Below are 12,275 nucleotides of genomic sequence, written 5' to 3'. Positions count from 1 at the left end.
AGCCTCCCCGTCCCTGCAGGAGGGACCTCCCCCAAACCCCTGCTGCGCCATTGCTTCACCGTGACCTCCGGCGGCCCTGTCCAGAGTTAGCCGGCCCTCAGGGTCCTCCTCTGCCATGTCTGGGCTGATAGGGTTTCAGCAGGCGAATGCTGGGGGCCTTCCCCCCTCCTTCCATCATCCACCTGCAGAGCATCAGCCAGGGCCAGGCCACCTCCGGGGTGACGCTGGGAATGGGGGCAGGAGCGGGGGCCCAGCTCACGCCTCGGGGGTGACACTTCCTCTGTGACCACTGCACAGTGGGGGTTTGAACCAAAACGTCCCTAATGCCCCATCCAGCGCTGGCCAAAGAGCCTAGGATCCCTCCCAGGAGGAACCAGGACAGAGGTGGTAGAAGGCCTGGCCCGAGCTCCCTGGAGAAGCCCTGACTCACTCTCGGGTCCAGGCACCTCTCTCGCGAGGCCCTCCATCTCCAGGGGACAGGCTCGGGCCTGCCCTGCAAGGAGGATGGCCGCATCAGGCCCACTGGCTCTCTGTCCACAGCTGGCGTGACTCCTGTTCCACCAGGCTGGTCCCTCTCGGCCCAGCCAAGTCCGAGTCACAGTCGCCAGACTCTCCCAGTGTGGGCTGGAGTGCGCGACCCCAGCCCCGCCCTCCCCACGCCGGCAGCAGCAGGTGCCAGAGCCTGCAGAGTGGGGCTAGGACAGCAGAGTGGTGTCCAGCTCAGGGACCCGGCTTAAGAGGGGAGGGCAGATCTAAGACCCCCAGCTGGCACCCGACGGTCCTTTCTTCCCTCTGAAGGCAAGCCGGTGACCCAACCTTCAGTTGTAAAGAATAAAACCAAGGACGTAAGACAGAACAGACCAGATAAAACCATGCTCGTGCGGACTGGCTGAGGCGTGAGCTGAGTCTGAGATTACAGAATATATTAATTGTTCCTTGCCCCTGAAGTTGTGACAGGGACCTGAAGGAGAGGCCTCAGGATTCCTAACCATGTCCACGGGGGCATCAGGGAGCTGAGCGAGAGCTTGCCAACCTGGTGTCCAGGAAAGGTATGCATAGCAGCGGCCAGGCTGAACCACCCGACTCCCAGACCACGGGGGACCAGTCCCACGTGTGCGCCACTGTCGGGGGCAGGAGCTCTGCTCTGGCGCCTGCCCTCTGGCCAAGAGGGAGAGAGCACTTACCGAGGACTGGCGAGTCTGAGTCCACACACCACTCTTCATTCACAGAAACAAGTCGTCCAACCTGGGCTGACCCTGCTGCCAGCTGGCCGTCTGGGCAGCAGACTGGAGCGGGGTTTGGGTCTGTTCCCCAGACTGTGTTCTGGGTGGTCAGGTCTTTGTAAGGCAGCTGCCACTTCCTGGACACACTGGCACATAGACTACTCCTGACTCTTCTCCCTCCCGCACACTTTGGAGGCAAACTGTTGAGAGATGGTGCCTCTCCCTCCTGGCAGATTATTTCTGCCCTGGGAGTTTGGAGTTTGCTTGGTAATTCCACTGTTGAGCCCTCTGCACATTCTTCACTCATTCAAGAAATGCTTATCAAGATATGCTCACCAGGTCCTGCCCACCGAGCATGGCGCCTGGAATGGGGGAACGGGCAGGGGGTTCTGGAGAGGATGCCATGTGACTGAGGCAGGGGATGTGTCACACACCTGTTATGTCCGGAGCGGGTGCAGGCAGACTCGTGAGCCCAGCGTTCCGGAATCCGGGCAGGTAAATGCAGCACTGAGGACCCTCGGGCTGAAGCCTTCTGACTCCTGTTTGGAAATGCACGCAAGCTCTAGAGCTACAATCTTTTCTCCTGACCAAAAGCTTATTAGATTTCTGAAACCTGTGTGAAGTCTCGCCAGGATGCGGGCTGGATGAGAAACACCTTTGGGAGATATTTAGGAATTTCCCATTTTGGCGTTTGCTGTGTACACGGGCCTCAGGGCTAGAATTCAGGTAATGTCCACACAATGAGAACTGTCTTGGCAACGAACGTCACACACAGACCCACAAGTGCTTAAATACAGATTTATTGCAAACCAACACCGGAGACAGGGTGATTTCGCAGGCGTGCACCCCACTTCCTTGGACCTCAGCTGACGGAGCTCAGGGGCCAAACTGCTGCTGCCGGGTCTGAAGAGAGAAAACAGGCAGAGTGCACAGGCTCCAGAGCCCAGGCCGGCGGCGAGGGGCAGACGTCTCCCACAAGACGGCAAGGGCGACCGAGCACGCCCTCCCCTGAAGCCCGGCACTCCCAGATGCCTGCGCGCTGCTGTTACAGCGGGCGGGGTGGGGAGAAACGCAACACTGAAAATCGAATCGGGCAAAAGGAAGAAAACTGACCACCGAGTCCACAGCTCCCAAAGTCTCCCAAATAGCTGAGGTGCAGGCACCACACCCCACCTGGTCACGGCAGAAGACCCCACGGGGGTGGCGGAGGGGAGGAGGAGACAGAGGCGTGCTAAGAATGGTTCTCTCACAGACACGTGCCAGTGAGGCCTTTCACTACGTGGGACAGGTGTGCAAATCCTGAGGGCGCTGCAGAGGGGCCTCCAGCAGCTCCGTGAGCAGCCTCGGTGACAAGTGCAAACAGCAGGGCCCTGTGGCCCTGTGCCCCCGTGGTGGCGCTTCCCCCAGCCACCTGGTGTCCACACCTCCTGTGATGGCATCAGAGCAAGCAAACGCTTCCCGGGGACCCAGGGATGTGTCTACAGGGCGCTGTGAGCCAGAAACCTGCCCCCACAGACTGTGATGAAGCAGCTCCCACCTCTGCAGTTGAAGGGGGAAGTCTCCAGAAAGAACGCCCCCCCGGACAGGGCTCCTTCCTCCCCCAGCCCAGAGGACAGAGCTCACGAGGTGCAGAGACTTGCAAGGTAACCGCCCAGAAGGGCAGCCCCACAGTCCTGGAGAAGGGCACAGGCTCTGGGTCCTGGGAGAGCGGTGGGAGCAGAGCCACGAGCTCTGTGCGGTGCAGTCTGGCCCCGGCCAGGAAAGGACCAAGGGCTGCACCGAGCAGCTGACACACCACGGGGCCTCCTGAGGGTGCCTGGCCCAGCTCTCTTAGACAAGAACCGGATCCCCCGAGAGAAAAGTGCTAGGCCGGGTGGGAGCAGAGGCAGCCCGGTCAGGAGAGGGACAGAGCCTGCCGTGCCTGCACCTGAGGCCACAAGACACTTTCTTCCAGCATCCAGATCCGGCGGCAGGACCCCAGTTCCCGCAGCTCCTCAACGAGGCTGAGGCAGGCGGTGAACGCGTACAAGCAGGCGGGCAAGACCACACGTGAACACACCCAGCAAGAGGGCAAGGCTGCGCTCTCCCCAGACTGGCCAGAAGCCCGGCCCTCAGGCCGCACAACCCTGCCCGCGCTTCAACAGGCGAGCAGCACCCACGCCCGCCCCAAGCGTGAGAACAGCAAGCAGAGAGCACGAGAGCAGCATGTGGAGGGAGGGAGTGGCTAACGGGCCAGGTGGGGCACCCGCCGGGACACCCCCTGCTCTCTAACACCCGCCCTGCAGCCACGCAGCCCCGCCCTGCTCTAGAACAGTCTGGAGATGCAGGGCCAGCGTGGAGGCCGGGTTCACCCTTGAAAAGAAGGATGGCAAGGGTGAACCAGACAAGCGAGTCCCCGGCAGGAGGGAGCCGAGGGCCGCGGCTGAGGCCCCACCTCCCCGCTGGCGAGGGCTTCCTTTCCTTCGGTCATTAAAACTGCACAGCCCCCGGGGAGATGTTGAACATGGCCGGGTCGAATCGCTGGCCTCGGAAGGGAGAGCCTTCAGCATCCCACCCCTTCTTCAGCATCTCATGGACTTTCTACAAACAGAAAATAGAGAGGTTAACTGTAGTCACCAGGCCCACACGTCCTAGAGCAGGACTCTGCTCTGCTTCCTCCGGAAGAGGACCTGCCCAGGGTGACAGCAGACCCTCTGCAAGACTGTGCTCCCCACATGCAGATTCCACCCCCATCTTGTCCCCAGCGAAGCACCGGCCATCTTCCTGGCTCAGATGCTGTCCCTTCTCACCAGAAATACCTGTCCAAACTCCAAATGGCCTGAGGGCTACAGCCCACAGGGCTGACTGAGGTGCAAAGAGGGGTTCTCTGCTCCCCTTTCCCAGGAAGAAGGCTGGTGGCCTCAAGGCCTGGACCCTCAGATAGTCTGGGAATGACCCAGGCTGTGACTCAGAGAGACCTCAGGAAGTCTGGCTGTGGACCCACCAGTCACCGACCCCTGCAGCCCCTGCGGGGCAGAGGTCAAAGCTGCTGGATCACGTATCCCAGCACACAGGCAGCCTGGACCATCCAGCCTTCAGGGGCAGCAGCAGGCCAAGCACTGTGGCCTGGGCCAGGGCACTGCAGGAGGCTGCGCCCATGAGGGAGGTCCCTCGCGGTGCTGTAGGCCCTCCTTCCCCGCGGGTCCCCAGGTCTGCCCTCTGTGCTTCCCTGCGAATGCATCAGGCTGGGAACATCTCCCCTTCCTTCTGACCAGGAGAAACACAGAGACTCACTGCCACGGGGCCAGAAAGCCCTGCCCACCTCTGGCCTCTAGGCTAACAGACTGAGCTGAGGGGAAAATTCCTGGTATCTGGCGAGGCTGCAGGACTCTCCTCCTGACAGGGGCCTTCTCTTCCCTGTTATTAAACCTACGTGGTGCAGCAGCAAACACATCAAAGATGGGCAGTACATCTCAGGGATTAATCCATACTACTCCCAACTCGGCACAGATGACACACGCCAGGGACCCTGGGAAGAGCACTGGAGGAGTGGGCAGTGCTGCCCGCAGGCCGCCCCCCGGGGAGAAGGGACCAGAGAGGCCGGCCCCGCCCACCAGCCTGACTCCGGTGCTTCCTGGCAGCCCTGCTGGGCCAGGCCTCCTCCTCCGTCCCATCCCTCTTCCTCTAGCTCTTGCCCACCTACCCCTCTGAAGCCCCCTCCGACGCCCCCTCCTTCTCGGTCTCTCAACTCACTCTGTGCCCCTCATCTGAGCACCTCGTCTCCCGAGTGAGCCCTGACCCACCTGACGTCCCCGTGCACCGGCCTCGTCACGGGCGGTCTGACGGGCCCTCACGCTCCAGCTCCACGGGTCCTCGGCCCGCTGCCCGCGCTGGTCCTGCCCCAGGCCCCTCACGGCCACCACCTGCTTTCTTAAGCCGCCCCTCCTCCCCGTAGCCCCCAGCTGAAGCCACCAGCCAGTCCTGCTGACTCTCCAGCCGCGATTTCCTTCTTCTCCGGGGGACGCTGTCCTCCGAGGACTACAGAGACTGCCCGTGGCTTCAGCACCGCCAAGTCCAGCTCCCTCACCGCCCGGCCACGCCGGCTCCGCTGGCTCCTCACGCCTCCAAAGCTCCTCTCTCGGTCCAGATCCTGCTGCCCGCGCTGCGCTTCCCTCAAGGCCCCGTGTGCTGAGGACAGTCCGCGTGGAAGCCGGGAGGTCCCCGAACGTCTGCTAAGCCCAGAGGAGTCCCAGACAGCAGTGCTGGTGCTCCCACCTCTACTACCATGGCCCTGAGGTCTCAGTCCTCTACTATCTCCAGCGAGGGGCGGCGAGCTGGAGGGCCCTGCCTGTCCAGGAGCAGGTCAGCTGGGCGAGGGGTCACCCCCGAGTCCTGCCGCCTGCACCACCAGCCACGGGCTCCTGTGTGTCTGCTGAAGGTCTCCGCAGGGCACTGCACTCAGCCAGGCACTCACGCCCCTTCACGGTCAGCAAGCTGCCTGGCACACGGCAAGCCCTTCCAGAATCCCTTTCGACTCAAACCACAGAGGTCTTTCCATTAGACTGCAGGGTCTTCAAGGCTCTTCTTCAGATCCTTCTTGATTGGCCGGCCCCATCCCTGAGCTCATCAACAGGGACTCGGCTTCCTACTTGGGTCTCACAGCCAGGTGCCTGCCCGCTTCGGGGCAGCGACACCCACACTTTCGATGGCTGCACAAGGTCCCCTCCCGTCGGGCCAGTGTTCAGAGTGCTCTTTCATCTGGTGGCCACAGGCAAATGCAGCACAACTGGATAAAACTGCCGCCTTAACGTGCACAGAGGTGGGTTGCACTCCGCGTCCTGTGCCCTGCGAGCTCAGCGATTACAGCCAGGGGCCAGTTTCCGTAGACAAGACCAGCAGATGCCCACGATCCAATGGTCAACCGTAGTCCCGGCCTCTAGCCCCAAAAGCCCAGGTGGGTCAGGGAGCCAGACCAAGAGGCGATTCAGAGACTCGGGGAGGGGTGACAGACAAGCCTGGAACCAGCTCAGGGTTCAAACCCCAGCCCTGCTGCCAGACCAGCTGTGGGACCTTGAACACGGGCTGTGACCTCTAAACCTCGACCCCCCTCTCAGGGGTGCTGCAACGGGGACCATGACCCAGCCAACCCGACCCAACCTGCGTGCAGTAAAGCACTCACTAAGCGCTCCCCTCCATGGCTCCTTGGCCCTCGAAGGAGCAAGGTGGGCCGTTTGCATGCAAGGTCCGAATGAGACGGGCAGGAAGGACCACAGGCACGCGGGCAGTGGCGCTCGACGGCCCCAGGCCTAGAACACTCACAGGAGCCACAAAGTAGGCCCCTGGGAGACAAAACAGGACGCCTGAGAATCTGAATGGCACTGGGGGTGGGGTGGAGGGCGGGCCTCGTGTCTGACACATGAGCAGCCTTGGAGATGGGCCGTGGTGCCATGGCTCAAACTCCCGGTGCTGTTCACGTGGGACACTGGGAGCTAAAACTAACCTGAGAAAAGCAACCCTCTCTTCTGCACAGAGCCACTCTTGGGAGTACTAGAGCGGAAGGAAGGCGGTGCACGTCTAACTAACCCTCCTCTCTGCCACCGCAGGCTCAGGCACAAGCCTCCTCTCCAGTCACTAACTCCCTCCCGTCCCTCCACAGCCGCCGGCCACGCACACTTCTCACGCTTCTGACGTTCAAAAGTGACTTGGAAGGACTTTCTTCCCGTTGGCCCTTTGTGGTCAAACCCGCACCGGCCCCGAGGCAGGGCTGGGCCTGACTGCCCCTCCGCTGCTGAGGGTCCTGGAGGGGCTGAGGGGAGGGAGCTGTCTGCACGGCCCCAGCGTGCCAGCTAGCAACACGCGATACCACCGGGGCCCCGTGGACAGACACCTCTCGGCTCTGCACCTGGGCGCCCCGTCCCAGGCAGTGAGCAGCAGCACGCCCCGTCCTCCCCGCTCCGGCCCCGGAAGGCCCGTACCAGCTCGTGGCTCTGCGGCTTGCCCTGCAGCTTCTGGCGGTAGTCGAAGGTGAGCCTGTCCAGGACAGCGTGCTCCTCCTCGTCCACTGTGGCCATGGAGCGCTCCTTGTTGATCTCGTCGATGTCGATTTGCTCCTCCCCCTCCAGGATGGCGCTCCACCAGTGCTCGCCCACCTTGTTCAGGCTCACCTGGCACACGAGGGCAGAGACACAGTCAGTGTCGGGCAGGTGGCACTGGGGACCCAGCGGGGGGCTCCGGACCCCAGGCTCTGAGTGTTCCACTCTCCACCGCTATGCCTGGGCGGTGCCTGTGGTCCTTGTCCCCCAGGTCCTCTCAGAAGACACTGACCCCCGAAGGCATCAGCACCCGCACCGCTCAGCCACCAGAACCCCAGCCCGCTCTGACCAGAGCGGGGCATTTCCAAGCACTCCGAGCTGCCCCATCTGCCGGTACCCAGACCCCATCACGATCTCCCGAGCTGCCGAGGGAAGCTTGAGCCCGAACAGGAGCTTCTGTCAACATCCACCTGCCCGGGCCCCGCTAGCTCATCCCCCTCCCTCCTGCTGGCCTTTCCCGCCTCCAAGTGCAGCACCCAGTCTCCTGCCTGCTGGGGGGACCTGGAACCTGGGGGACCAAGCACTCAGCCTGACAATGACTACCCCCCAGCCAGACGCCCAGGCACCTTGTCTCACTCTCTTCCCTGGACAGGCAGCTGCAAGAGGGGTTCCCCAGCCCTGCGACCGCTGCACGTGACTCACCTCCCACTCAGCCTCATGGTGCAGCCCAGTGAGGGACGGGGGGAGTCGGGGGGACACAAGAACTCAGAGACGGGGACTGCAGAATAGCAGGGCATTGCCTGAAGCTGATGCCAAGTACATGCATCCCAGGGACCACACAGGGAGGGCCCAGGCCACCCCCCTCCCCGTGGTCACTGGCCGGCTCATCGTGAAACTCTTTACTGACTGGCCAAGAACTGACAGGAGGGCTGCCCACGCTCCCTCACTCTGTCCACTCTCAGACGGGATGTAACCCCCACTCATGCCCAGAGGGGCAGGGAGGTGCCACAGAGATGACGGAGCCAGCAGTGAGAGGAGCCCTTCCTCACGGGAGCACCATGAGGAGAGGCTGACTGGCCAGTGGGCAATCCTGACAAAGTGGACCGGGAGCTGGCCCACAGGCGACATCTGTGAAGACACTGCATGCCCACAGGTCCTAAGAAGTCGGCCCCACGGCTCACGGGCTGCAGGGAGCGGTGCTGCCAGCTCCAGCCCTGCTGCCCGAGTCCAACAGGGTCACAGCAGAGCTAAGTCCCGGCCCTGAGAGCGGCTGAGGCGTGGGCAGTGATGAGGGCGGGTCACACAGTGGAGACAACCTCCAGGAAACCACAAGCACAGCATGAATGTCAGCATCTCAGCACATTACAAAAGCAAGTCCCCCCACTTCTGACCATCCTGGGTGGACGCGGGCGTGAAGATGGCAGGGGTTCTGAGCACCCTCTGCCCACCTGATCAGATGAGTGACCTCTATCCTGCCAATGCCACTGTTTACATTCAGGGTGAAGCTTCTGTTTCCAGATGCTCTGTCTAGCCAGCTTCTGGCCAACTGTACTCTCCTGTTTGCACGCGCGGACCTGACCTGGCCCTCAGAGCCCCCAGTGCCGAGCACTGAGCCCCGTCTTTACAGAGCTGCAGATCACTGCGCCAGTGCAACAGAAACCTTCCAAGGGGGAAATACATTCTCTTCTTACCATTACAGCAGAGACTTCTGAGGAAGTCGGCCCTCTGTATCCACAGGTTCTGCATCCACTGAAGTCAACCAACTCCAGATCAAAAATATTTGGGAAAAAAAAATTTCCAGAAAGTTCCAAAAAGCAAGACTTGAACTTGTCGCACTTCAGCAACTGTTTACATAGTATTTACATTGTATTAGGTATATGATGTGAAGTAAACAGGAGGATATGCGCAGGTTACATGCAAACACTACACCATTTATATAAGGGACTAGAGCACCCTCGGACGTTGTATCCTTCGGGGGGGGGGGGGGAGGGGGCTGGGTTCTGGAACCAATCCCCTGAGGATACTGAGAGACGACTGTAAATCTCCAGAGACAACAGACCCTTTAGACTCATTTTACTCGTATCTTCGTTAGTCGTCATCATGGCCGAGATCTCTCTAACATGTATCGTTAGTACTCACAACCTCTGTAAAATACCCACTATTACCTCTACCTAGAAGTCAGCGCCTCACCTGGATCACCCAGTGCTACAGGCAGAACAGAGCCATGCTCGGGCCAACAGCCCGTGACAGCGCTGTGGGGTCAGCCCAATCCCCACCCCGGGGCTCTGCTGCTGTCCCTGCGCATACGAACCACACACGGGGTGTCCCAGCCAGGTCCACACACACATCCAGGCCCGACACAGCTCGGGGGCACAACGGGACTGACCCTGAAAACAGGGAGCCTGGTGGGCCTCGCTGCCCTGGCCTCTTGTGTCCACAGAACAAGTCTGCACGGGCACTCTGCAGACCCAATAAACATCAATATGAGCCCAGCACCCCAGTAAAAATAATGTAAGGTGAAATTCACGTTAACATAAAATTAGCCATTTCAAGGTGAACAGTTCAATGCATTGAGCGCGTTCACAGGAGTCTGAGCTATCACCACCTCTATCTAGTTCCAGAACACTCATCACCGCAGAAGGAGAGCCCGTGCCCGTGAGCAGGCACTCCCCACTCTGTCCCTCCCCCAGCCCTGGCAACGAATCATTTATTTGCCTGTTCTGGACATTTCCCAAAAACGGACCCACAGGCTATGTGTCCTGTGCCCGGCTTCTTTCACTCAGCACAATGTCCTCACGGTCCATTCACATGCTAGTGGGTCAGAACTTCATTCCTGTTTCAGGTGGAATAATACAGAGTGCAGCATCAAGAGGACATGCGTGAAATGTTCTTGGAATGGAGCTCAAGGATTCAGGTCTAAGAGTAACATCTTTGATAAAACAGTCTGATGGTTTAACATTTGGTTCTGATTTTTCAACATTTTGTTATTTTTTTCTTAAATCAGGTTTGTGGAGGCATAAGCTGGCCCACAGTAAAATTCACTCTTCTGAGGGAGCATCCTGTGAGCTTCGACAAATGCAGCCACGTAGCCACCACTGCTATCAGGCCACACCCCAAAGCTCGCAGTCCCCTTTCGACGGCGACGCCCTCAGCCCGACACTTGCTTTGCCATTTCGTTGGTCTGTGTCTGTTGGTCTGCTCTTCTCGGGGCGCAGTGGCCTGGTGTTCAGCCATGCTACGCGCGCCTGGGGGTCACCCCCGACACAGGCCGACGCACCTGTGGGTGGACAGGGGGGTGTTTCCAGGGTTCAGCGGCCACCTACCAGGCTGCCTGCAGGGCTTTGTGGTCTCCTTTCCCCTTTGTAGGTATCCAGCAGTGGGATTGCTAGGTCCCATGGTAAGTGCACATGTAACTTTATAACAACTGTCAAACTGTTTTCCAAACCGCCTGCACGGTTCGGCCTTCCCATCCGCAGTGCAGGGGAGCTCCAGGGGCTCCACACTGTCGCCAGTCCCTGCTCCTGTCGATTCTTTCCAGGAGCCAATCAAGTAAGTGTGAAGTGACATGTCACCGTGGTTTTAATTGGTATCGCCTTAATGACTAACGACGTTGAGCATCTTTCCATGGGCTTATTTGCCATCTCGTTTCTTAAAACATTTTATTTAGAATAATTTCAAACTTACAAGTTACTAGAATTATTCAAGTACAAAGAATACCTTTTCCTAGAGTCACCCACTGTTAACATGCTACGCCTTTTCTTTATCACGTGTACGTGTGTCTGCACATATGCTCTCACTCTATGTGTGTAAGTTTATAATATGGGGTAAATTACACAGTATTTTTTCAGAATCATCTTGGCCCTTTACCCCTAATACTTCGGTGAGTGTCTCCTTCCTGAAGGTATGGAAGTTCTTTACTATAGTAACTTCAGCTCACCTTCCCTCCTGCACAGGATCCAGTCCAGGGTCCTGACTACATCCTAGTGGGCCTGTCCCCTTTCATCTGGAACATTCCACCGCCTTTGTCTTTTGTTGTTAAGGACCATCCTTCGTTTGGGGTTTGTTTGGTGCTTCCTCCGGATTAAGCTCAGGGATGTGCCCCCGCAGAACCTGCACAGGTGATACTGCAGCCCTCCTGGGATGTCCCCCCTGCAGGCACAGATGTCACGTGGCCGCATTCCCGGGGTTCCTCCCTGACTCCATCTGCCCCACAATATGGCAGGGACACGACACTTCCAGTCCCAACAGGTGCTGTGCAGGGGCCAGCAGGGGCCTTCTCCTCCACGACGGAGCCACTTACCCCTCTGTCGTCAGCACCGGCTCCTGGACACGTAGCATCTCAATGGCTCACTCATTCCCATCCCTGATCCCGCAGCACTCAGTGCCCCATCTCGGCTGGTCACGGGTGGTTGCTGTGTGACCTGATAACACACCCTCGTTCCTTGGCTTTCCTCCAGGTTCCTTTTAGCAATCGGTCCCAGACCCAGAATCAGTTTCTCAGGGGAACCCCCAGAGTGCTGGTTGAACAGTTTTCCCAAAACGTCCTCAGAGAAACTTCCAACTCCACGTGGCTCAGCTCACCTCAGCACCCCAATCGGCATGATGATGACGACTCACCCACACTCATCTCCCTCCCCTCCTCTGTCACAGAACGCTGCTTCTATTCAGAGAGGGAGGCAGTGCGCCCGGCGGGGAGGACGGCTCCTCGCAGCTGCCTGTACGTGGGATCGAGCTTGGGCCAAGGAGATGCATGCGAAAGCTGTGGGATGGTGCTTCAGAGGGGCGCCTTGAAACAAGGACAGAGGACAGGGAGAGGCCGCGGGGGCCCGCTCAGCTCCAGGAGCTTCTGCGGGGAGGACGCGGCCCCGGCCAGACCGCTGGCCTCTCAGGGCTCTGCCAGAGGCGGCACTGCGGTGGGCAACCTCCTGGTTTTAATGTCATCAACAAGTGTTTCAAGCTTAAACATTAAAGCACTGTAGGGCCAGACAGAACCCGGCCGTGGTGGGCTGTGGCTGCGAGGCAGGTGACCACGCAGTGCCAA

The 12,275-nt window shown here is 59.6% G+C and overlaps 1 protein-coding gene across 1 annotated transcript in view; it reads right to left on the bottom strand.

The window, feature by feature from the left end:
- Window positions 1-2,007: 2,007 nt before the first annotated feature.
- NUDCD3 (NudC domain containing 3) overlaps window positions 2,008-12,275 on the bottom strand; it is a 74,993-nt gene continuing 64,725 nt past the window's right edge. The window contains exons 5-7 of the mRNA XM_068550296.1: window positions 7,178-7,366; window positions 3,658-3,803; window positions 2,008-2,126 (exon numbers count right to left, since the gene is read on the bottom strand). Of these exons, the coding sequence (XP_068406397.1) occupies window positions 3,693-3,803; window positions 7,178-7,366 (300 nt within the window). The 3' untranslated portion in view covers window positions 2,008-2,126; window positions 3,658-3,692. The remainder of the gene's footprint in view (window positions 2,127-3,657; window positions 3,804-7,177; window positions 7,367-12,275) is intronic.

Source organism: Eschrichtius robustus, chromosome 8 (assembly GCF_028021215.1).
Source record: "Eschrichtius robustus isolate mEscRob2 chromosome 8, mEscRob2.pri, whole genome shotgun sequence".
Classification (NCBI taxonomy): Eukaryota; Metazoa; Chordata; class Mammalia; order Artiodactyla; family Eschrichtiidae; genus Eschrichtius; species Eschrichtius robustus.
This window is presented reverse-complemented; position numbering and strand designations above follow the sequence as displayed.